Raw genomic sequence first — 23,691 nt, 5'->3', positions numbered from 1 at the left:
CTTAACGAGCTGTTTTATTCATCGGATTTCTAGCTAGTCGCCAAAACACAGGACGATATTTTGAACTTTTATTCAGTTCAGTTTTAGTAAAGGATTACTTTCTGTGACTTAAAGCTGCCTTTAGTGTCAGTTTTAATGTTTAGGATTCGTCACATATTCGGCTATTAGCTTGTGTGATATTCTGCTGGATCAACTGGACGTTGACCTTTTATGTTGACGATAGTGGGGAAAATATGTTTTCGGATTTATCCTGGGCTTTTATTGGGCGTGTGGTATAATAGACACATGCCTTGGCCAATGAGAGACAAGAGATTGTCTTAGCAACACCCATAACACTCTCTCTCTCTCTCTCTCTCTCTCTCTCTCTCTCTCTCTCTCTCTCGGACCACAGCTGTGTCTGAGAGAGTTTTAAAAGCTTGGTTAAATTGACGTTTCCTCATGGATACAGCTGAACAGAAAACTTGGTGAAAAAATCATGCGTGCAGTAGGCAGCTGGGATGCTGTCAGTTTGTTTTCTGGCCTTTGGTTTATATTCAGCCTTGAGACGTTGCTGGTCGACGGTCAGGAAGGTAAGATAAAAAAATATCTGTGCTGTCTGTCAAAAAGCTGCATTAAATGAGCGTTTCTTTTATTGAACTTATATAGATTCGTGCTTTAGAGGTCATAGACTAATTGCCAAACACACTGATACAACTGATAAACTTCACCACCCTGAAATCATATTTTTAAGAACAGTTTTAGTGACTTGCGTTTCCTTTATCATGATGCTTCACAGTGCCGTTTAGTCACCCCTGTCCCCACACATCTGAAATAAAAGGTGACCAATGGAAACACAAGACATTTTGACTAAATCTTGAGCCTTTATAGCTATTTAAACCTTTTGTAAGCATGCGGTGGAATTCTGTTTCCATCCAGGGTTAATTTATAATGTAATATATGACAATACAAGGAATACAAGACCAGCTGTCTATCACAGCATGTGTCTTCCACTCCATTTATAGACTTGTGGGTGCAAACCAAGTGTTTCTTTTCAAGACAATCCTTTATTGTTTATTAAAATCATACTGCGTTTTATGTAAATGTTTGTGTCTTATCAAAAATATAAGTGAAGTCATATATCATTGCTGTCCAAAGAAAAACACGTATCTCCAAATTAGTGAAGAACAAAACGTTCTTAACTTTCAATGGAAGTCATTTTGGAGCATTTCTATTGGTTCATTTGTCATTCATTTTTCACGCATTGTAAAGGCCAGTGGCTGTGTTCAAATGATGGAGCATTATTAATGAAACAAACTCTTGTATCTCCACACTCAGAAAACCTGTCACTGTGGGGGTACCTTTACTGTTATTTGTGGTGGTACCCTCAAGGGTACATATTCTGTACCTTTAATTATGGATCATAATTGTAATGTATTCTGTATTAATTGTAGATTTTAAGTTGCATTGATCTCATTTTATTTTACATTGTTTTATAATGCAAGCTTAAAATATTCCCCTCTACATCTGTAGAAGAGAGTTTAATGTACATTTAGGGAAAACAACTGGACTTTAAAATTACTTTTGTACACTGTTAACCTTTAGTGACAATAATTTACCTGTACAGCACCTTTTATTCTAACAGTGCAAACAGATACAGATACAGAAACACATACAACTTTCTCAGCCTTCAAGCAAATTACAAATTTTTTAAATTGATTTTTTCATATCCACATTACGTTTCTGACTGGTAAAATACCTCATCAGTGTTTAGCACACACACGCACACACACACATAAACAAACCCCAATTTAGACATCTGGTTTGTCAGTGTTTCTCAATGCGTGTGGAGTGGAGTGTGAATCATCGTGGCTACAGGCTAAGGATACACGACAGGATAAACACATACACACTCAATGGACTCTGGGGAAGCTGGCGGATGCTAGGGTCATTACTTTATATGAATCATTTGTTTTAACATGTCAAAGAGATATGGAGTCATGGGAGTTAAGAAATATAAAGAACAGGAATAAAGAGCTTTATCTTAACCTCAGTGCATTTACTGTCATTATATGATTGACAGAGGAGTATCGGAGGGGTGACAGCTAAACAGCTGAACATCCTGTCGGGCAATGGCTCAGGCCTGCAGGGACGTGCTTGCAAATCCCTGGGGTAAAAATAAAATTACACATTGCTTTAAACGGTGTAAAAGATGACCTGCTAAAATCTATTGTCTGCTTTTCAGGCAGCCTTTGCCTAATCAGCTTGAATGAAAGGAAGATTTTCCCCTACTTGCATTCCTAAGGTGCTTCTAATGCTGTCAGTAAACTTTGTCTAGCTTTAAACAAAGCAACAAAACAAGAAATTCAGAAATATACTTAAATCATTATTATGCATTAAAGAGAAAATAGAACTCTTAACAAAACAAAATGGACATCAGATTGTCAACATAAGAAAAACAGTGCTTAAAATGTTATCTTTGGAAGAATGGAATGGAAGAAAAATGTAAATCTTAAGGGTAGGTTTTTAATGAATGAGTGAGTCAGTAACACTGTCAGAAGCAAGAAATTTAACCAAATTTTAAGAACAACATCTAGTACTTCCTGACCATTTTCCTGGGAATTAAATAAATAAATGTTGGTCTCTGACCTTTGCACAGTTCTGTACATGTTAACTTGCAGTCCAGGAATGTTGCTGACAGTGCCTTCAAATTATTTCTCAACTGTAACTACGTTGTATTTCGATAATGTAATGTCTGTTAGTGCTACATGAGGCCACTTGTAAATGCTAGCTTTGGTTGGCTAACAGTAGCGTAGGCTCTTCTGTAAGACAGACTCGATAGCGTCACAAATTGAAACACACCCAGATGGCTCTCTGCATGACTGGGGGCCCTCAAAGTGATTATGGCAGGAAGTTCAAGCCCCGGTTATTTCCAGTTACTGGGGCATAGAGGGAATGAAAGTCCACATAATAAGACTAGCGTCACACTAGAGGTAGGCCATGTAGGGCGAACGTACTGTACACACTGAGGACAATATGCTTAAAAAAAATAATTGATGAACAATAAAAATGTGTCCTCTTACTCCGGATGGTGACACAGATAGCATCCCTGTCGCACATGGTTCCAGCCCATAGCTTTGGCATTTCCAGGGAATCTCAGGGGAGTAGTTGGGGTTAACAGGGACAGAGCAGGAGGCTGTGCACATGAACAGCTAACCGCATGAGATACACTCAGTGGTGTGACGCAAACACCGTAGCACGGATAAACAGCACACATCCATTAGGTTGTCCTGACCTTATCATGGACCTTTAGGAGTTCTCCTAGACTTATGTTCCAGACCCAGTGAGAATTCCCAGCCAAACCATACATCCAGCCCTTAGGCAACAGTGAGTCAGACTAACAGTGTTAGCTGAATTCCATCAAAGAAGAGAGCGCCATTAACAGTCTGACCACAGATGTGTATTTGCTTTCCTGTGCGATGATGAAGACTTGATCATGGCATCAAATATTTTGTAGGTCTAGCAATGGAACACATCAAATGTAATATAATGAACCGCAAAAGCCTATTACACAGAGTCATAACCCCACATAGGAATGTCAGTGTGGGCTGATTGAGAAAACAAGAATGAAATTTGTAATGATGGTCTGGGTCATGGCTTTGCATGCCATATAAGGAGCACATTACTCAAAGTCCCCAGACACCCTCAAAATATACATGTTAAGAACAGGCTGATTTAATTTTTGGCCTATAAAGTCAGCCAATTCTGAAACGTAGGTATCCTAAAATGTGGAATTAGATTTATCAGTAGAAATCAGTGTGGGTAAAAGGCAAGCAGGACATTGAAAATTTGTTTCTACATGACCATTTCCAACTTATCTTAATCTGTCACAAATGAAGCTGTCTGATTTTATACGGTGTCTTCAGAGATCAGTAACAAAGTTCTGATTAACTTCACTGTATACTGGTTAGCTAACCTGCTGCTCTTTTACAGACAGGTGACAAATTAAGAACCTTATTCATGTCATGGTGAGTCAGGAAACCTCCTGGAATCTTTGGGCACAATGCAAGGACACAGCCTGGACAAGGGTGCCAATCCATCGCAGGGCATCACACACACTTACCTGGTCACTCAATCATTGGCTTTGTGAAATTGCCCATCGGTAATTGAATATATGTACGTGAGAAACCCTGTGGTGCCCTAGAGCAAAATTATATCACAAATTATTTCTTAATTTCTGTCAGTATGATATAATTCTGATATTGATATGAACAATAAAAAAAAAACAGAAAAAACAACCTCTTGGCTTTATCCGTATTAATATTTTAACTAAATAATTATATATTATATAAAAAAATATTGTTTGGCCCTATGGTGCCCTGTCCAGGTTTTGTTCCTACATTGCCCCCAGTAATTCTTGGGCAGACTCCTCACGCACCATAATCCTAAACAGGATCAAGCAGTAACAGAATATGAATGAATAAAAAAATTACAGTTAAATTGAGATTCTTTGGTGTAATGTAATGAAAGACATCTGTCATGGGGGAGCACTGATCTGTGGAAGTGCAGCCGGACTACTGGTTAAACAGCTCTTCTTCTAGCATGAGGGGAAGTACTGGTCAACTTGCTGTAAAAAGATTGACACAGAAGAACTCTGGAGGAAAATTCGAGACACACCTGGTGAGGGAAATGCCAACCTGGAGGCAACCAACACTCTCCGTTGCCAGGGCTGTCTTGAGTTTCTGGGTCCGGGGCCTGGATCTGAGGTAGTGAAAGCAGACCAGTGGTTCCCTCAATGATAACAACAAACCAAACTGAGAAGTACCATATAATTACAATCTGTTCTAAACCTAGTGAGTAAGAGAGCTTTTTACGTCATAGTGTGCATACTCCCAATTCTTAGATACCACAGATATGCTGCCTACTGAGGTACCTGAATCTGCCCAAATTTTAAGGCAGCATCGAACCATTCCTCATCAGCGAAGGCAATACCTTGATGCAACACAAGCACAATTTCCATATATGTCGCTCTTCTCCCAGAGCAAAAATAAATAAAATTGCTGTATACATTGGAAGACTAGAATCCATCGTACTGAAATGCTGAGGTGACGCTAACTGCTGAGGTAACACAGCAGTGGGTGGGGACAAGCTCTCAGTAATTTGCCTCATTGTGTCTCAGTGGTGTGTCTCTGCTGGGCTCTTTGGCCAGCTGTCCGCATTTGTTGCTAATAGTCCAGGTGTGTCTTTTGATTCTGCACAAAGCAGTGCCAGTGGATTCACTGTTCATAGCCTTCATCCACAACATTAGCATTCGCAATGTTTTTTTGATGCCTGAGGCCTAGCACAAGAACCACAGAGCCGAGCCTATCATTACACAACCATTTGAGAGAGAGGTGAGGAGATGAGGGCCCAGGGTCTGATTAGATGTGATTGTATAGTACAGTTAGTAACTGAATATGCAGTTTCTAACCTAAAGATGGTTTGATGTACATTACATCTTCCGACAATGAAAAATGGCCATGTACCCTGGAGAACATGACAACTATATTTTACACCATTTACAAATTCCTTATTACCAACATGCATGATTTGGCAACCTTTCATAATGTTGAAAGTATTGCACATGAAAAGACATTTCTAAGTGGAAGATGGTGTGATGTAAAAAGACATGCTCAGAACCTGGAAGATTGCTGTGGACCATTGACTCCACTGGGAAACCTGTTAAAAACAGGTGTAAAAAGACTTACATATGGTATAACGATTTAATTCTATAATCTAAAGTCGAAAGATTTTGATCATTTAGAGATTAAAACCTATTTAAGGTTACATTACACAGTCTCTAAAAATATGAAAATGTTACATTCATCTATTCAATGCATTTATGGTTGTTTTTGTCTGAATTGAGATTTTACAGTTTCTATCATATTCATAAAAATAAAATGTTTTAAAACAAAATTTATTGTGGTAGAGAACCTCTTCAGATTAGTTAAAAAAATGTGGAAATAATATCACACAGATATTTTCCTACCAGGATCAATGAAGTCAGGGGAATTCTCGGTGAAAAGATGGTGGTCTAACTTTGTTCAGGGCTGGAAAAGTCATTGTGGAAACTTATTATAGCAGATGAAACTGAACAAAACAATGCATGGGAATCTCAGAGTAAAATTTCCTGTGGCTGGGACTGAGCTCCAGTCTTTCTCACTTCCCTCTGAACCTTCAAAAACCAAACATTCCGAGACTTTGAACTGAGACATCCTTAATCCAACATTCTGAGCCAACACCTCCACATGCAGACCCTCTGAAGTGTTCAGTGCAGGGTGAATATCATGGGTAATAATGTGTAATAGTGATGATACGGCACATACTATCATTTCTGTACCTCCATAAAATACATTTTAATAAAGAATAAGAAAGATATCAAAATTTTGGGCCATAAAGTGGAACAGGCAAGTGGGGTTATTCTCAAATATTTTACCAGAAAATCAAAAACAAGAGTATTTATTAGGTTTTACACACCATCATAATCTCCCCACACTTAATGTGCTTCTGAATTTAGAGATGTTTAGAGATTGTGATATCATGTTAATGAACCTTGTTGGACATGCTGTCTGGAGAGCCTCACCCTCTCCTGAACCCTGTGATTAACAGAGCCTCAGAGTAATTACTGCTTAATTGAACAGAACCAGAAATCCCCTACAGTGTGACTAACAGTGGTGTTGTAGAAGTTGGCAGACACTCTCTCCACTCAGAATTCAGCTGCTTCACCCACTCTGACCGGCTCTACTCATGGTTCACTCTTCTGTGGTCAAAAACTATGTTGGCAAATGACTTTATATGTATAAATACTCTCTTTTATTCTGTGAGAGATATTCTTTGAACTGAGATATTGTACTGGATGAAAATGTCACTGAAGAAATGTTTTCAAAATAACTCACAAAGGTTAGAGAATATAAACATTAGCACTGCATTCAGTATTCCTCACTCACTAGAGAAACATTAAACTAAATTGTATGACAGTCAAGATGTGGTAAACCTTTCTCTCAGTGATCTTTGTCAAATCTGATAATGATTTTATCCATGTTTCTGAAATAAAAGAATATGGCTTCTGTTTGGTAAATGTCTTCATTCGTAGAGAGAGTAGTCTGGTCTTGTGTGAGTGGAATAACGGTCCAAACATGACTACTGAATGGATTTTTTTTCATTTAAGGACTTTGTTGTATATATATAAAAGAGAAGATATATTAAGTTTGGTCCTCTCCCTGCTGCAGGTGATGGGTGTGGGCACACTGTTCTGAGCCCCAGGAGCGGGACAGTGGCCTCAAGGAATTACCCTGGCACCTACCCCAACCACACACGCTGTGAGTGGAGCCTAAGGGTGCCACAGGGTCACACACTACGCCTGACCTTTGGAGACTTTGACCTGGAGTGGAGCCAGGACTGCACAGCTGGTTCTCTCACGTTTATAGACAAAAATGGAGTAATCAGACTGGGTAAGGAATTCATAATTCTCATGCAATCATAAATACACAGGAAAAACTACAGACAGATGTTCAGTCCGGCACAGCTGAACAATTTTTCTGAAATAAAATTAATTAACAAGTTGTTTGTCTCCTTAGCTGCAATAACAGCTTCTGTTCTTCCAGGGAAGACTTTAGACCAGATGTTGCTGTGAGAAGTTGATGGTATTCAGGTATTAAAGTGTTGGTCAGTCAGATCAGGTATTTATGTTGAATGATTACTTCCGGATCACAAACTTCATTCCAACTCAAGGCTTAGGCTCATGTGCAGCTGATCCCGTGTATTTATTATTGTTGCTTACTTTTCTATGGAGATATAAAAATTGGTCTGTGCACAACTGTGTCTTCAGAGATTTAGAAATTTAGTGTATGTCAAGATATTTTATCTAAAGGAATACAATGTAAGTACTGGTTTATTTGTCCCCAGAGCACCCCGTACCTGCTGCTGAGTGTAATTCATGTTTACAGTACTGTTGTTAAATCAAGTCTGACACACATCTCTCTCTCCCTCACTTGCTCTCGCTCACTCACTTAAACATGACCGGCTCTCGCACACACGCCCTGTCTCTCTCTCAAAGACAAACACACACGCTCTCCCTCTTTTACTCACTCACTCGTTGAGTGATGCTTACAAAAATAGCAAATGGCTTTGGGGCTCCAGGTGATTGTGAGCCGGGGGAATGTGTGTAATCGAATAAAATAATGTTGACTACATGATAAAACCGGGCGGCACGGTGGCGCAGCAGGTAGTGTCGCAGTCACACAGCTCCAGGAACCTGGAGGTTGTGGGTTCGATTCCCGCTCCGGGTGACTGTCTGTGAGGAGTTGGTGTGTTCTCCCCGTGTCCGCGTGGGTTTCCTCCGGGTGCTCCGGTTTCCTCCCACAGTCCAAAAACACACGTTGCAGGTGGATTGGTGACTCGAAAGTGTGAATGTGTGTGTGTCTGTGTTGCCCTGTGAAGGACTGGCGTCCCCTCCAGGGTGTATTCCCGCCTTGCGCCCGATGATTCCAGGTAGGCTCTGGACCCCCCGCGACCCTAGATTGGATAAGCGGTTACAGATAATGGATGGATGGATGGACATGATAAAACCCATATATTGCTCATAATGCACACTGAGCCATGTTATTGCAACAATAAAGTGTAACACTGGTGGTACACTAGCCGTTATAACCACAGCAACTGACAGTAAATCACCAGAATCAATGTCTAATGCTAAAAACTGAGCTAATCCGGCTAAAGTAAGCAGCCGCTAGCACTCGCCCTTGTTCATCAGTATCTTTTAAAACCGGATTATAACACTGTCCTCAACCAAGCTTGGGTTCCACTTACACAAAGTGTACCTTCAGTCATTTAATCCACACAGCAACCCGTGAAAAGCACTTATAACCAGAATCGATGTCTAACGTGAAAAAGTGAGCTAATCCAGCTAAAATTAGCAGCTGCAAACCCTAGTTCACTGCTCAGTAAATCTCAAAAACTGATTATAACACTTTTGTCAACAAAACTATCACTAACTAAAAGTACTACTTCAACTTGTGTCCTCATGTCTGTTTCAGCTCACTCTACTGTGTGAATTCAGTCCAGTATTAACTTTTGTACGGTCGCTCATTCTCTCGTTACCCATTTCTCGTGAGAGTCAGAAGTTGCTTAGTGCAGTAAACCAGAAGATGACCCGGTGTAGCTGCAACAAAGGCTCTACTCTAACTATTACAGCTCCCTGGAACATTACAATAATTTAGAAGGTGTAATTTTAAGGTAGAAATGCTACATAGTGCTCCTTTAAAACGGATACCCATGCACATTTGTTTTATGGTTGCTATCGTGTAATTCTACTTTGAAGCTATCACAATTTTCTAAAACCTGGTAAATAATGAATAGCAAAAACCTTCTTTGAGAAGAGTGTCCCGATGTTTGGCAAGTCTTTTAATGCATTGAACACATTTCTTCCAATGCAAGATCCATTATATCAGTTTGTAATCTTGTGGATGCAGTGCAAAGGGTAAAATCCAGACTGTTTAGTGCCACTAGTAAAGAGCTCTGTTGCCACCTCTCTAATTATGTTGTTGTTATTGGCAAATTCCACAGACTCTACCTCACGCTGCTCTTCAACTCCAGTCGAGCCATGTGCCCACACAGGTGTTCTGCATACCTCTCAGCTACAGAGCTGAAGTTACGTGATAGAGCTTCTCTTCACACCTTGCTGCACACACAAACACACACAGAGTGTGAGGCAAGTGACAGGAGTTGGTGCAAGACCCCAAGAGGTCTGACATCTCGTACTTAAGTATTTGGGTGCGTGAGAGTATGTGGCTGTGACACGCTAGTAAACCCTGAGGCAGTTCTGCTTATTCCTTATATGTTTCTCTGTTTCTCTTTGCAGCTTTTCTAGGAACAGATGACTTATGTTAACATCGTTAATATGAGTTGGCTGGTGAATAGTTTACCAGTAACTGATTCAGATTTTTGGACAGAATGTAAAAAATAATAATAATAATAATCATACTTCAACCAGCTAAATGCAAAAATCCAAAAAGGGAACATTAGGAGAATAAGCAACTTTCACTCATTATAATTTCAAACTATTTTAAAGTATTACAGATACCAAGTATTTAGTTAAATCAGTGACAATTCATTTATTGTCTGTAACTGCTTATCCAGTTCAGGGTCTGGAGCCTACCCGGAATCATTTGGCGCAAGGCAGGAACACACCCTGGAGGGGGCTCCAGTCTTTCACAGGGCGAAACACACTCACATATTCACTCACACCAATGGGCACTCTTGAGTCCACCTACCAATATGTGTTTTTGGACCGTGGGAGGAAACAATTCCTCCACTGCTGAACTGCAAGGCACCTAAACACAAATTGCTCCCTGTGCACTGAGGTGGTTGGCAGGCCCCTGTTCCAGTTGTGCGTGTGTGTGTGTGTTCACAGCCCCTAGTGTGTGTGAAGAATTGCTCACTAGTATGTGTTTGTGTGTTCACTACCACGGACGGGTCAAATGCAGAGAAGCTTGAGAAGGGGATTAATAAAGCACTTTTCTCTTTTTCTCTGTCCACTTAAAACTTTTGTTTCCCAAAATAGTAACTTTACAGGAAACGTCTTAAATTTCAATGGAATTCAAAGTAAACAGAGATAAATGTATTTAATCAGATAGTGACGATATGTTGTTAGGTAGATTGGCTATACAGAAGTGTCCATACATGTGAGTGTGTGAGTGTATGATGCCCTGTGATGAGCTGATGTCCTGTACTGGGTGTGTTCCTGCCTTGTGCCCAAAGACTCGGGGTAGGCTCCAGACCCAACACAAAACTGAACGGGATGAAGTTGTTACTGCAAATTAAATCATTTTGCATTTATTTAGTGATTATGTATTTATGTAATTAGGCAGACTTGTGTATTAAAATATTAGGCATCAACATCAGTCCACAGTTGCCTTATTGGTGTGTGCCAATAATACATACTCTGAAAATATAAATACAGTTACAGAATTTCACATGATGCTGTGCACTAAATCCACTTAAACAGGGCCGGGTATGCTCTTTTGTGTTCTGTTTTACTGACAATGTCCACAATATGCTCATTAGATATAAATACAGTGTTAAATGCTGGATTATCTGTCATTTGTAATTGTATGGTTGTGGGGTGTGGTGTTTTTTGTTGTCAGTTTGTAACATAGTTTTGTAATGATGTGTTGACCTGTGTACTTTGTGTGTTTGTGCTTTGTATAGGACCTTTGTGTGGGCAGCTAGCTGCCTCCAGCAAGAATGTGTCTCTGGACAGTAGTGAAGTGACTGTGCGCTTTGTGTCAGGCACACACCGCTCTGGACGAGGCTTCCTGCTGTCTTACTCAAGCAACTTGCACCCAGGTACCACTCCAACACAAACACTGACACAGCTGTCTTAAATCTACCTTAAGGGTGCAAAGGACGTCAGTTCATCATGATGCATTAATCTGAAGCCAGAAAGTCAACGGGGTCAGTTTTAGAGTCTTAGTTTTAATTAATTTATCCTTTATGGACATATTTTAAAAAACACTTACTTATATTTTGGATTATGATATTATCAGGCTTTAAATAGTAAAAAAGAATCTAAGAATTTAGAAGTATATTTGAATACTGTATACAGTTCTCTACAATGTGTATAAAGATCCAGTTGAAGTTGAAATATGGATTGAGATCTCATTATTCAGAAATCCTCCCTTATTCATGTCCCAAGACCCCCTGCAGATGCCTGAAACTTCAAATAATACTTAATATTACATAAATATGTGTTGCCTATACATACATAGAGATGGCTAAATAATGGCTGAATAATGAGATAATGAGATGCCTGAATAATGTGTACTTTGTGAATAAGCTGGACAAAGATATGATTCATGTCCCCCAGGACAGCACAAAATGATTTCATCACATTACTCAGAACAGCAAATGATTTAAACTTATTTCAATTATTTAAATTTTCTTTTTTAATTTAACATTTTGTTTTAACATGGAACGTTAATCTGAGGATACGGAGGCCTAACTTTACAGTGTTTTTTGTGCAATGTTGTAAGGTTAGTGACTAATTTCCCCACTTAAAAGCAATGTCTACAATTCTAGGGAACTGCAGTTCTCTCTGGTTTGTTTACATTTAGAACCTCTGTGTGTTTTAAGGTTGTGATTTAACGTTGCTGAAATTTAACTTGTCTGTAAGTTTTTATTTACCGTTTGAGTCAATTCCAATATAAAATATTTCAAGCAGCAAAAATAAGTCAATATTAACCACCTATAGAGCAGGAATAAGACAATATCCTTTTTTATATATATATATATATATATATTTAATGTTTGGAGGTCTCTGAGCAATTTCTCTGCCATGAGCAAAGAGAGAGGAATCCTAGCATGTCTGACAGAGCCACTTTTGTTTACTGACACTGGGGCTTCATAAACACGTTAGATTTGTTTCCAGCAGGCAAACAGACTGGAGAGCTAGCCAATGGTGAGGAACCATCTTAAGAATTTCATAAAAAGTGGGGTTTTATTTTAAATTAAATTCATGAATGTCACCTTTCACTGAATTTAACTAGATTTATGCCAGATTTGAATAAAGTGCGCATCTCTGCTATATGCCCTATAGCAGTGGTTAATATTCTTATTTCCAAATATTTAACTTTACAGGAGGATTGTTGTTTTCAAATTATGTCAAAACTGAAAAAACTACAAAAAATGAATGAGTGGTTTTGTCTTGACAGATATGATATATAAAGTATTCACAGAGGAAGTAGTGTGGGGACTTGTTGAGTGCACCTTTTCAAGCTCATGTTGAGTCATGCGCTTCATCTGGTGAAGTATATCTGAGATCCATTAACAAAGAATGTGAGAGTTACCTCCTCTGCAACCTGAGATCATCACAAATGAATTCACTACACAGTAGATATTTGCTACAGTATGTTACATTTACGTTTTTGATATTCATTAGATGCTCTTATGCATTCAGACTAACAATTCTAATGAGGTAGGTGAAGGTAGGGTTTATAGTCTTGCCCATATACCTATACTCTAATGGGTATAATGGACTCCAATCTAGTATTTCGTCCAAGCTGGAAAACAACATTTTTCCCCACTAAACTATTTCTATCATAGTATTTTTACATTATGTTTTACATTACTAAAACTGGTCTAAAACTAACTAACCTGCTTCACTGCAGAGCTGTAGCAATGTGCTCCCTCTGTTCAGCCCTCCCATTCCATACATTTACATTACAAACATAGCTCTGCTTAACAGTAATAGTCAGAGGGCCTTTGTTTAATGTTACTCAGCCATCAGACAGATAAGGTGTATGCTGTCCTTGCGCACACACACACACACTCACAAACAGTAGTAATAAGGGAGATTTACATGTAACCCTTTATTGCCAATGCAAATAAAGGTCAGGTACTGAATGTTTTCTATGGCAGTTATTCAGGCTAAACATGCAGAACTGAATGTCTTTGTCCAAACCTTATTTACCTTAATGTAAATAAATTAAAGTTAAAAGATGCAACACCTTTCATATCAAGCTCTGAGAATGACAGGGTTAACAATGTTGTAGTTATTGTCCTTCAAATTCAGTACCACCTTTAAAGGATGTGTACTCCAAATCCAGCTTAGAGACAACAAGGACATTCCAGCTGACTAGGGGTGTGGAGTGTAAACAGTAGGCAGTAGTATTTTTCCTGAGCACTGTGTATTCTCACACGTCCCCCTTGGCTTGTGACTCTCCCTTCGTCCGGTTAGCATGTGTGAATCTTTAAATAACTGACCAATGGAGGTGACATAATGGTAGCCTGGAGTACAGCAAGGTGTTGGTTCCTTCAAGGTGTCCATTGACTTGCTATGTAATTAAACGAAGGCGTACTTTCTCCCTATTACGGAGAATCATTTGCAAACAAACATTTCATCAGATAGGCCAAAATCATGTAAGGAAGGGATCAGTGAGTCTCGGGAAAACACTGATATGTGTGTCTCTGTGTGTGTGAGTGGCGCTGACTTATTGGAATGCGGCTGTGCTGCTTCACTGAGCTGAAGAGTGTTTGCTTGGTAAGCAGGCCAGCAGCCTGTCTCTTCTGGCCTCAATAGAGAGAGATAGAGAGGCCCCAGAGACTGACCACACACTGTGGAGTGAGAGAATAACTGTATGCCCCCCTCCTCCACCGCAGAAATAGCCAGAGCATGCCACTTTAACTATTTCATGGCCATAGTACAGCTGTTGGTTCAGGTGATTTTACATAGGTCATCTGAAATAGCTTATCTCAGGAGCCACTTCAGCAAAAAAAAAAAAAAAAAAAATCATGTGGATGATTAAATAGAGCATGTAATATACATTAAGTTACAGTGCATTATTAAGTTCGTGAATCACAATGTATTTTACTTGAGTGAATTGTCACTGTTTGAAAATTTTGTTTATTTAATTATTATTAGTTCATTTTTAATTATTTAACGCTATTAGAAAACCCAAGCTTATTGTCGGACAGTGTGATTTGAAAGAAGTGAATCTGCATCTCTAAAAGACTTCCAGTGAGTTTGGAATAAATACCAAAACATTTGGTGAGCGTAATGTTCTCTAGAAATTTGTAGCATCACAGAAGAGTATTTAGCTAAACAGAGAAGCCACATCATCCATGAGAAAAGACTATTACCTTAGAAATATACTCATCAACATTGCAGGCTTAAGAATGTACAAGAGGATGATGCTGTGTTTCCTGGTGTTTGTTTGTGTATTTAAGCTGTGAGACTTCTCAGGAACTCTAACGTAGAGGTCATGATCCCAGTCCCATACATACAGACTATACAAAGGGGTGACGTTTTTGTGCTTGAAGGAAGTGTGGGCGGCATAAAGTCTGTGTATGTGTGACCAACTCTGTGGGAGTTCTAGTGTATATTTAATCTGATTTGTTCCGTTACTGTGTGGTGTCTGATGGTGCTGCTGTTTTCTTTTCCCAGATCTTATTTCATGTCTTCACAGAGGAAGTCACTTTACCTCCCAGCAAATCAGGTAAATAGGACCAATTGAAATGCTCCAAAAGTACTTGAAATTAAATCTCATTTCATTAACTTTCATTGCAAGTTAAGAACCTTTTTGTCTGGGCATTTACATTCCTGTTAAAAAGACCATTATCTTAACTTAGGCTTTAAACTTCGCCTTTTTGGTGCAATTTGTATTTCACACGAACCATCTATAGATATATAGGAACACTGTGTGACTAAACGTATATGGGAAACTGGTCATCAAACATAATTATACAGACTGTGTGTGTGTGTATATGTCCACAATGGGTGCAATTTAAAGTAGCTGAATTCACTAATACTGTGTGGTAGATACACAGCTCACACAGTTATGAAATACTCTACTATATGTAATGGAATATTTATCACTTTTGTGCCAGTCTATTCTGTCCTGGTGGCTGCAAGGATGTGGCAGGGGAGATCTGGGGTCAGCATGATCAAGGCTACAGAGATGTAAGCCCTAAATTTATTTTTAATATGGTTTACCTAGTAAATAATATAATTTTTTAGCAATTTTATTAATTGTTTTTAATTAATTGTTAATTATTTTCTAACAATATATGGCTGGATGTTAACAATCTGTCTATGTTTGATGTGTGTGTTTTTTGTAGACCTCTGTGCTGTGCAAAGCTGCAGTACACGCAGGGATCATATCCGACAGCCAGGGAGGAATGATCAATGTGACCCAGCATAGAAGCATCACACTGTATGAATCAAGCTTTGCCAATGGAATAGTGTCTAAAACGTGAGTGTACTACTCTCTGAGATGTTTATTCTGACAGCGATTAAACCAACCCTGTGTCCGAAATGGCTCCTTTTCACTATTCCCTATTCACTACATAGTGCACTTTTATAGGGAACTGAATACAGGAGGGTAGTGAATGATTTCGAACACTACCTCATTTGGGTTTTCACCAAACAACACAGTGGATTATTATGGGTTTATTATGGGATTATTATGGGTAATCTTATATATGCTAGTGTGCATGGGCTGTACACTACTTTTTGCAGTGCATTGTGGGATTGTTTGAGTGCAATGATAAAATTGTCCACTATGTTTTCGGACACTACTACAAAATGGTAGAACCCCAAAATAGTGTACTATATAGTGAATAGGGCACAGTTTCGGACACAGCTCATGTCTTGGACTAAAAATTCATTCATTCTCTGAAACCACTTGGATTAACAGCAACAGTAATTAGTCTAAGCTTAGACTATTCTTGGTCTTGTACCTAGTCATATATGAGATAAACACACAGATATCTGGGCTTGTAACTGGAAGGTTGCCAGTTCAATCCTCAGAGCTGGCAGGTCATGACTGAAGTGCCCTTGAGCAAGGGACCCACAACAGCTACCCGAGCACTGTTGCTAGGGCTGCCCACCGCTCTCGGCATGTGTGCTCACTGACCCCTAGTGTTTTCTAGTGTGTGTGTAAACGTGTGTTTCACTGCAGGAATTTGGTTATATGCAGAGCACAAATTCTTCAGTGTGTAAGCACAGTGGTCAATAAAGTGATTCGACTTCTAATTCTAATGCTAGCTGTCGTGAATTCAAGTGTTCTGGGGGTGGTTTGAAAGGAGGGCTGAAAGAAGAGGATGGATTTTTTTGCAGTTAATTATTTTTTTTAAATTCACATACATGTGCTGGTTCCTACAAAATGACATACTCCAGCTTTAACTGAACTGTTTATGTGATGTAAGCAAATTGAAATGATTGCTCTCTAATCTCCTTGCATCTCTGTTTTCATCACAGGGGTTCATTGTCAGATAAAAGGCTTCTCTTCAATCGAGGTAAAATTTTTACTTACTAAACGTATTTTTTTCTTTATTATTTGTTTTAAAGCTATGGTTGTATAATTCTCTTAATGAGCATATAAACATCACATCACTTTCAAAGACTAATTCACCTAAATGAGTGAACGCACTGTAGCAATTGTCTTGTTGTGTTTGGTACCAGTTTTGTCTGAAAGGGGCAATGCAGTTCTTTGCTGGAGTGTGGCGTATGGCCAGTGACATGAAAGCCATACACATAATTATAGTATACCTAATATGCACTTACAACCACTGTTTGGCATTTACCTTGAAGGTAGTAGTATCATTACCTATGGGACAATTATACAGTACCAGTGCCTAAAGATCCTCTACAAACAGCAGCAAAGTTACTGTTTGCTTTTTTAGCCAATAATGTGAGAACTGACAGAAGAGACTGACAGTTATTTTGTTACCCTTTGCTGCTTTTCCCTCATATTCTCTCTTATATGTAACAGCCTGTGACAGTCCACTCCCAGTAATGACCTACAATGCTTCTTCTGTGTGGGAAGAGGAAGAGAGGTTGGGATGGACTCCAGAAGACAAAGACCCTGAACATCAGCAACTGCATTGGTCTGCTAGCATCCAGGATCAAAAACCATGGCTTGAGCTGGAGCTGTGGAACAGGAGCAGCATCACAGGTTGGGGGGCCAGTATCTGTCCATCATTTGAGTAGCTGATGTTTATACTTCTGAGACTCAGCTTGGTTTAGTGTTACGCCAAAATGTGTCTGATCCACTTCTACCAGCACAACACACACTTAAACACCACTCACCACCACCACCAGTCAGTGTCACTACTGTGCTGAAAATTATCCAGTCACATAATACCTGCTATACGGTGGTCCCGTGTGGGTCTTGACCATTTAAAGTACAGAGTGAAAGGAGCGAAAGTATACAGAGTAATAGATGGACTACCATCTATAATTGTAGAACTACAAAGTGCTCCTGTATGATCAGTGGGGCTGAGCGAATGGGCAGTGGATGTAGAAACAAGCTGGTCATAATGTTATGACTGATCTGTGTATTTCAGTTACATTTTGTATTTTACTGAAGCAATGGATATTCTTCTCTTTTAAGGGATAATAACAAAGGGGCTTCCAAACGTCTATATTGAGAGTTACACACTCCTGTTCAGCAAAGACCGAAAAAACTGGAAAGTTTATAAGGATCTATCCAGCAAAGAGAAAAAGGTACACAGCTTTTCTTCAACTGAGCTTCTTAAATTAGTTATCAGCATCTACCTGTTCCAATACATTACAAACTATGCATTAACTTGAAGTTACCTTACACTCACTGAAGTTCTAATTCCTGTGCAGGTGTTTGAGGCATATTCTGATGGCCACACTATTGCTCTGAACAGCCTGTTTCCTCCAGTAACAGCACGCTACCTCCAGCTCAGGCCACAGAGCTGGCACAGCAGGGTGTTTGCACAGGTTCAGGTTCTGGGCTGCCCCTTGGCCCCTATGAGACCTCGGGCCAACGGTGCTGGTGAGACTCCATCTTTCTAATCAGGCTTAGCTTCTGGGTTTTCCTGTGTTTTATATAGTCTTCATATTTCCAGAGAGAACACAGTTCTCAGTGATAATTATGAATTGCCCACCATTGTCAATTTTGTTAACGTCATCATTTTTTTCCATGGGCCTACTGCAGTGAAGCCAGTACCTACACAAAAAGTGCTGGAACAAGCCTCTTCTGAGAGTCCTGTGATCAGAACAACCTTAAGTGAAAGTGAGTCTGGACCACATTATAGGTAGTAGAGACATGTTTTGAATGCTTTTGCTGAGAGTACGCTTTGATAATGATGATGATGATGAAAATAATAATAATTGTTGTTGTTTTTGTTTTGTGGTTGTTGTAAGATTAAGTAACTATATAAACTCATAATATACAGTAGACCACAAAAAAAAGAACTAAAAATAAAATGAACACATTCAAGACCCTGTGTAGAATAATATTAGTAGAAATAATACTAAGATTAACTCTAATAAAATGCATATAGAATGTCCAATTTCATAGCATTGAGGGGTTTATGTGATTACTAGAAATAAACATGTGTAAAAAAACAGTGTATACATTTGTAATCTATCATAAAGTGAATTCTTATTCCTGAACACATGATGGGTAACACAAACAGGAACTCCATCAGGCTCAGGACATTTCTTGCAAACTGTTGTTGTAACTCGCAACTCTGCTTTTAAAGGCTGTCTGGGTACTTTACTGTTTTCCTAATATTAATTCTTGATCCAGGTACTTGTAGAGACATGAAGAATGGCATGCAAAGCCTTTGTATTTTTATTGTTCTTCTGATTCACTAGTTATGGAAAATTGAAGAGTGTGACAAATACGGCTTGTCTTGTTTTCAACAGACTCCAGGCAGCCAATGATATTGGTGGTGGGTGTGATTCTCGGCGTAGCTCTGTGTGTGGCTTCTTTGTTGGCAGGGCTTTTGTGGAGAAGAAGGTACTGTATGTTTGTTATCTTTTCTCTTCATTCATGTTAGACACTGAGGTACTGCCGTTGGAAACAGCTTAGGTCCAATTAACATTAATCTCTTTAAACCTCTTGTTTCAGAAAAAAGGCGGTGCATATGAAGAAGTGTTGCCTTGACCCAGGTAGGCCCAAAATATAGTGTTTGTTATGTCAGGCTCCACTGCTTCAGGGGTGTTTTCCTGTGCTTTGTGATTAGGGTGGTACCTTGTTAATTGCTATTGTCTCTTGTGATTCAGGCACTCAACAGGGTTTTAATGCAAAGAAGCTGCCATATACAGACTCTGAGCTCATCTCCTACCCTCTGGCCAGGAACGTCCATGACAGCCTCCCAGACACTCCTCTTAACCGTGAGCCCAAATTAACAGTTTTTTCAAATGGGTGCATCATGATCCTTTTGCAGATGAAACGCTAAAGCACCCGTTTTAAACAGTTGCATCACTGGTTCTTCTGTTAGGCTCAAAATACACAGAGGCAAAAACAAGTTCACCAGTAGCAATTTAGCTTGTTTTTCAATTAGCTCAGTAGCTTAACTGGGGATTAGGTGAGTAGCAGGAGAAAAATCCTAGTGCTCAATAGTCGTCAATAAGGCCTAAGGACTAAATCTTCAGACTTATTTAAATGTAGTACTGCCATTTGACGTTGACTGGAAGTCAATTACTTTATGACTTATGGCCTGCAGTAGAACACGAAAAGAATCCATTTTGCAATTAATACTGTAATTCACAAAGAGATTATAGTGCAGTTCATGTTTGTGAAGAGGCCGCAGAACAGTGTGTGTTATGACGATGCCATGGGGGACAAATGTTCCTACAGCAAGCAGAGATAAAGAGCTTTCAGACGTGGTGCTACTTCAGAGTGGGAGTGAGAGGGCTAGTGTAGCTGCAGCAGCAGGACAGAAAGAGAGTAAGAGTGACCCTTCTGTTCCCCTCATTCCTGCTTCATGGCTCCACTGAGCAGCCAGAGCAACTGAAGAGAGGCTTCTGATGGCTTACACTCTGAGTGCATTCTTTCTTTCTTTCTCTCTCTCTCTCTCTCTCTCCCCGTCTTTCTATTTCTATTCTATTTCCTTCTCTCTCAGTGGCTCAACAACAGCATAAACGTGTCTTTCTTTAGTAGACTGAGCTTCTGTGAAAGGGGCTCTTTAATTGGTGCCCCAATGACGGGCACACACTGTGGAGCAACTCTCATCCCCCTCCCTGCCTTAGGCCAACACACACTTCAACAAGGCCTTCAGTCCGAAGTAGGACAGAGAATCATCAGCCAAGACAATTGAGGTCCTTTTAGAGTCGCTCTAATTAAAACAGCTTCACCCTATTAGGATTCATGCAACGAATTGGAGAGTTTAGGACATGCATAGGGAATTTGGGCCTCTTAGCATGTGGTGGGTGCTCGACCACATCATGGACACAGACATATACATTGTTTTGCACTATGTTTGTGTGCTGAAGCTTTGTGGTGTTATATGTAGCCTGGGAAAACTTCAAATTTTAGCCAACACAAAGTTATAATTCCACTTTAATTACTTACTGTTAAGATACCCTAGGGTGTGATATATACTACACTCACCAGTCACGTTTTAAGGTACACGTAACATTTATCTACACCCTTTGTCCATTTATCAGCTTCTCTTACCATATAGGAGCACATTGTACTTCTATAATTAGACTGTGGTCTATCTGTTTCTCTGCATATTTTCATATCTTCCTTTCACCCTGTTCTTCAACGGTCAAGACCCCCACAGGACCTCCACAGAGCAGGTATGATTTGGGTGGTGGGTTATTCTCAGCGTTGCAGTGACACTGACATATTGGTGATGTGTTAGTTGCACTTATACAAGTTGATCAGGCACAGCATTGCTGCTGGAGTTTGCACTGTGTTAGGCACACCTACCTTGTTTGTCCACCTTGTAGGTGTAAAGTCAGAGACTGTAGCTCAACTGTTGCTGGACAGTTGGAGTTGGTCATCCTCTAGTCCTTTATCAGCAGACACAGGACAATGTTTGTTGGGTGTTTTTGGTTGGTGGAATTTTTTTAGTCTAGCAGTGACACTGTGGGGTTTAAAAAGTCTAGCAGCACTGCTGTGGCTGATCCTTATACTAGCACAACACACACCACCATCACGTTAGTGTTACTGAGAATGATCCACCACCCAAATCATACCTGCTCTCTGCTGGTTTTTGTGGGTCCTGACCATTGAAGAACAGGGTGAAAGGAGGACAACAATGTGTGCAGTGCAACAGACAGACTATAATTGCAGTCAGTAATTGCAGAACTACTATGTGCTCTTATATGGTAAGTGGAGTCAATAAAATGAACAAATATGAAATACAAAATAGGTGTACCTAATAAACAGACTGGTGACTGTATAATGTATGCGTTTCAATCAAAGTTTAAGGGATGGCACATTTACATGTACAGTGCATCTCACAGCAGTTTAGCCCAGTCCAGTCAAGCTGAAGTTGTGTGAATAGTGTGTTTTAGCCATGTTTTAGACTGCTTTTGGAATAAGGCACAATAGAGGGAGGCCAGTCAGAGCAGAACTCATTTATGGATATCAGTCATATAGGCAAAGTCACAAGAAATGGCTTGGTTAATAAAGGTAATACAGGGTCATGGAATAAAAAAAATTATATTTCTTTAAGCTATTTAAACTTACATAAATGTAATCAGCAGACATTAAGGATCCAGACCACTGCACACTACTGTGGACATTCAGATCTGTTGTAGAAACTAGTCACTGGAAGTCACTTGTTCTACTGAAGAATGATTAATAAATATTTGTAATGTGATCTCATTGTAACTTTATTTGACCATACACCACTTTTATATCTCTGTCCTGTGTTTATAGACTACGCTGAGCCTGATGTTTTAGCAGGTGGGCAGAAGGTGGGCCTCACATTCCGTCCAGAGTTGGAGGAGGGCTATACTCTCCCATTTGCCCTCAATCACTATGACACTCCTGGACAACTGCCTGAATATGCAGAGCCCCTGCCTCCGGAACCAGAATACGCCACACCTTTCAGTGAGAAGTGTCCAGACCCCTCTGTCTGCCCTCAGTTGGACACTGCACACACGCGCACTCATTTGTTCCAGACAGGATCTGGTGCTCATGGGGATCGAGTGTCTGTGGGGCAGCCAGAGTACGACTGTCCAGCTCACCGTGGCCTCTCTAATGGATACTGCACTCCAAAGGCACTCTCCAATGGCACAGGCCCACGTAAAGCCAGTGTGATTTACGCAGAACCCCAGCTAGTAGAGGCCCTGCTGCAGCATACATACCATGAGCCCCTATGATTTGCCATAGGAACTCCATGAGACAAATGCAGGCATGTTAAAGCTCTCTTACTGCTGCTCCATACCCTCCTTTTTCAGTTTTTAACATGCCCTTGTTAACTTGACTTCACTTGCAGATGTCCTGAATGGCATCTTAAAGACTTCTTGGTTACTTAATTAGCTCAAGAGGAAGTATCCTAGACAAAGGAAGTCATGTTTCTGTTAGAGAATCCATCTTCCCTTGTCCTGGAAATGGCCACTTTTGTAATGTAGGGTCTAAACACTTCATGGTGTAGGGCAAAGTAGGTAACAGTATTGAAACAGAGAGCAAGGATGAGTCAATCAGTGCCATGCACTGTCAGTTCCATTGAAATCCCACGTACTGTTAATTTATCAATTAATAAATTAACATTTATTATTAAGTACATATTTATCCTTGGACTCTTTAGTGTGAGTTTTAGGCACTTATATGAGTATCGTTGATGTGGTCTGATCAGATATTAATTGTGACAAATCACCTCTGTACACACAGCACCTTTAAAACCAGGTTAATTCATAACAACAATATAGTTTGTTAAATATATGACTGCTTTTTGCTGACTAATGACTGACACTGAAAATACTGTTTTATATGAAGTTAGGGATTTGGAGTTTCAGAACTTTTTGATGGACCACTGTGTTGAGTATTTATGAGTTTATGTTATAATTTCCTTGTGATAAAGTCTAATTGGAATATACAGCAAGTAAGTATTATGTGAATATGGTGTAAATATACACTGAGGTATACAATATTTTTTCCTTGTTACTACTGCAAAATAAAGATATAAAGTTTTTTGTAAACAATTATGTAACTTCTGTTGATTGTAAATGTGTTCATCAGTTTGTTCACTGCTGCTAACTATCCCTGAACATGGAGGTGATCGAATGAACACTTTATGTCTAAAATTTAAAGATGGCTACACATCGAACATTATTTTCAAAATCAGGTATACATTTACCCTCCTCTTTTGCAACAGTTTGTGCTCTTCTGGGAAGACTTTACATTAGATGTTGAAACATTGCTAAAGGGATTTTATGGCATTCAGACTCTTAAACTTGTA

General features: G+C 39.6%; 1 protein-coding gene across 1 annotated transcript; it reads left to right on the top strand.

The window, feature by feature from the left end:
• Positions 1-402: 402 nt before the first annotated feature.
• Positions 403-23,397, top strand: si:dkey-34d22.1 (discoidin, CUB and LCCL domain-containing protein 1). The gene is made up of 15 exons (XM_066683503.1): positions 403-569; positions 7,245-7,466; positions 11,224-11,361; positions 14,957-15,008; positions 15,400-15,472; positions 15,631-15,764; positions 16,772-16,809; positions 17,286-17,468; positions 17,907-18,019; positions 18,146-18,317; positions 18,480-18,557; positions 19,196-19,289; positions 19,401-19,441; positions 19,556-19,666; positions 22,167-23,397. The coding sequence occupies exons 1-15, from the start codon at positions 476-478 to the stop codon at positions 22,610-22,612; spliced, it is 1,989 nt and encodes a 662-aa protein (XP_066539600.1). The 5' UTR covers positions 403-475; the 3' UTR covers positions 22,613-23,397.
• The last annotated feature ends 294 nt before the right edge of the window (positions 23,398-23,691 follow it).

This window comes from Hoplias malabaricus, chromosome 10 (assembly GCF_029633855.1).
Source record: "Hoplias malabaricus isolate fHopMal1 chromosome 10, fHopMal1.hap1, whole genome shotgun sequence".
Classification (NCBI taxonomy): domain Eukaryota; kingdom Metazoa; phylum Chordata; class Actinopteri; order Characiformes; family Erythrinidae; genus Hoplias; species Hoplias malabaricus.
Note: the sequence above shows the minus strand (reverse complement) of the source record. Positions and strands in the feature narration are given on the sequence as shown.

Coding starts and splice junctions, on each gene's coding strand:
- si:dkey-34d22.1 (XM_066683503.1), top strand. CDS start 476: ATGCGTGCAGTAGGCAGCTGGGATGCTGTCAGTTTGTTTTCTGGCCTT. Junction 11,362..14,956: donor CTCAAGCAACTTGCACCCAG/GTACCACTCCAA, acceptor TTCTTTTCCCAG/ATCTTATTTCATGTCTTCAC. Junction 18,318..18,479: donor ACCTCGGGCCAACGGTGCTG/GTGAGACTCCAT, acceptor GGCCTACTGCAG/TGAAGCCAGTACCTACACAA.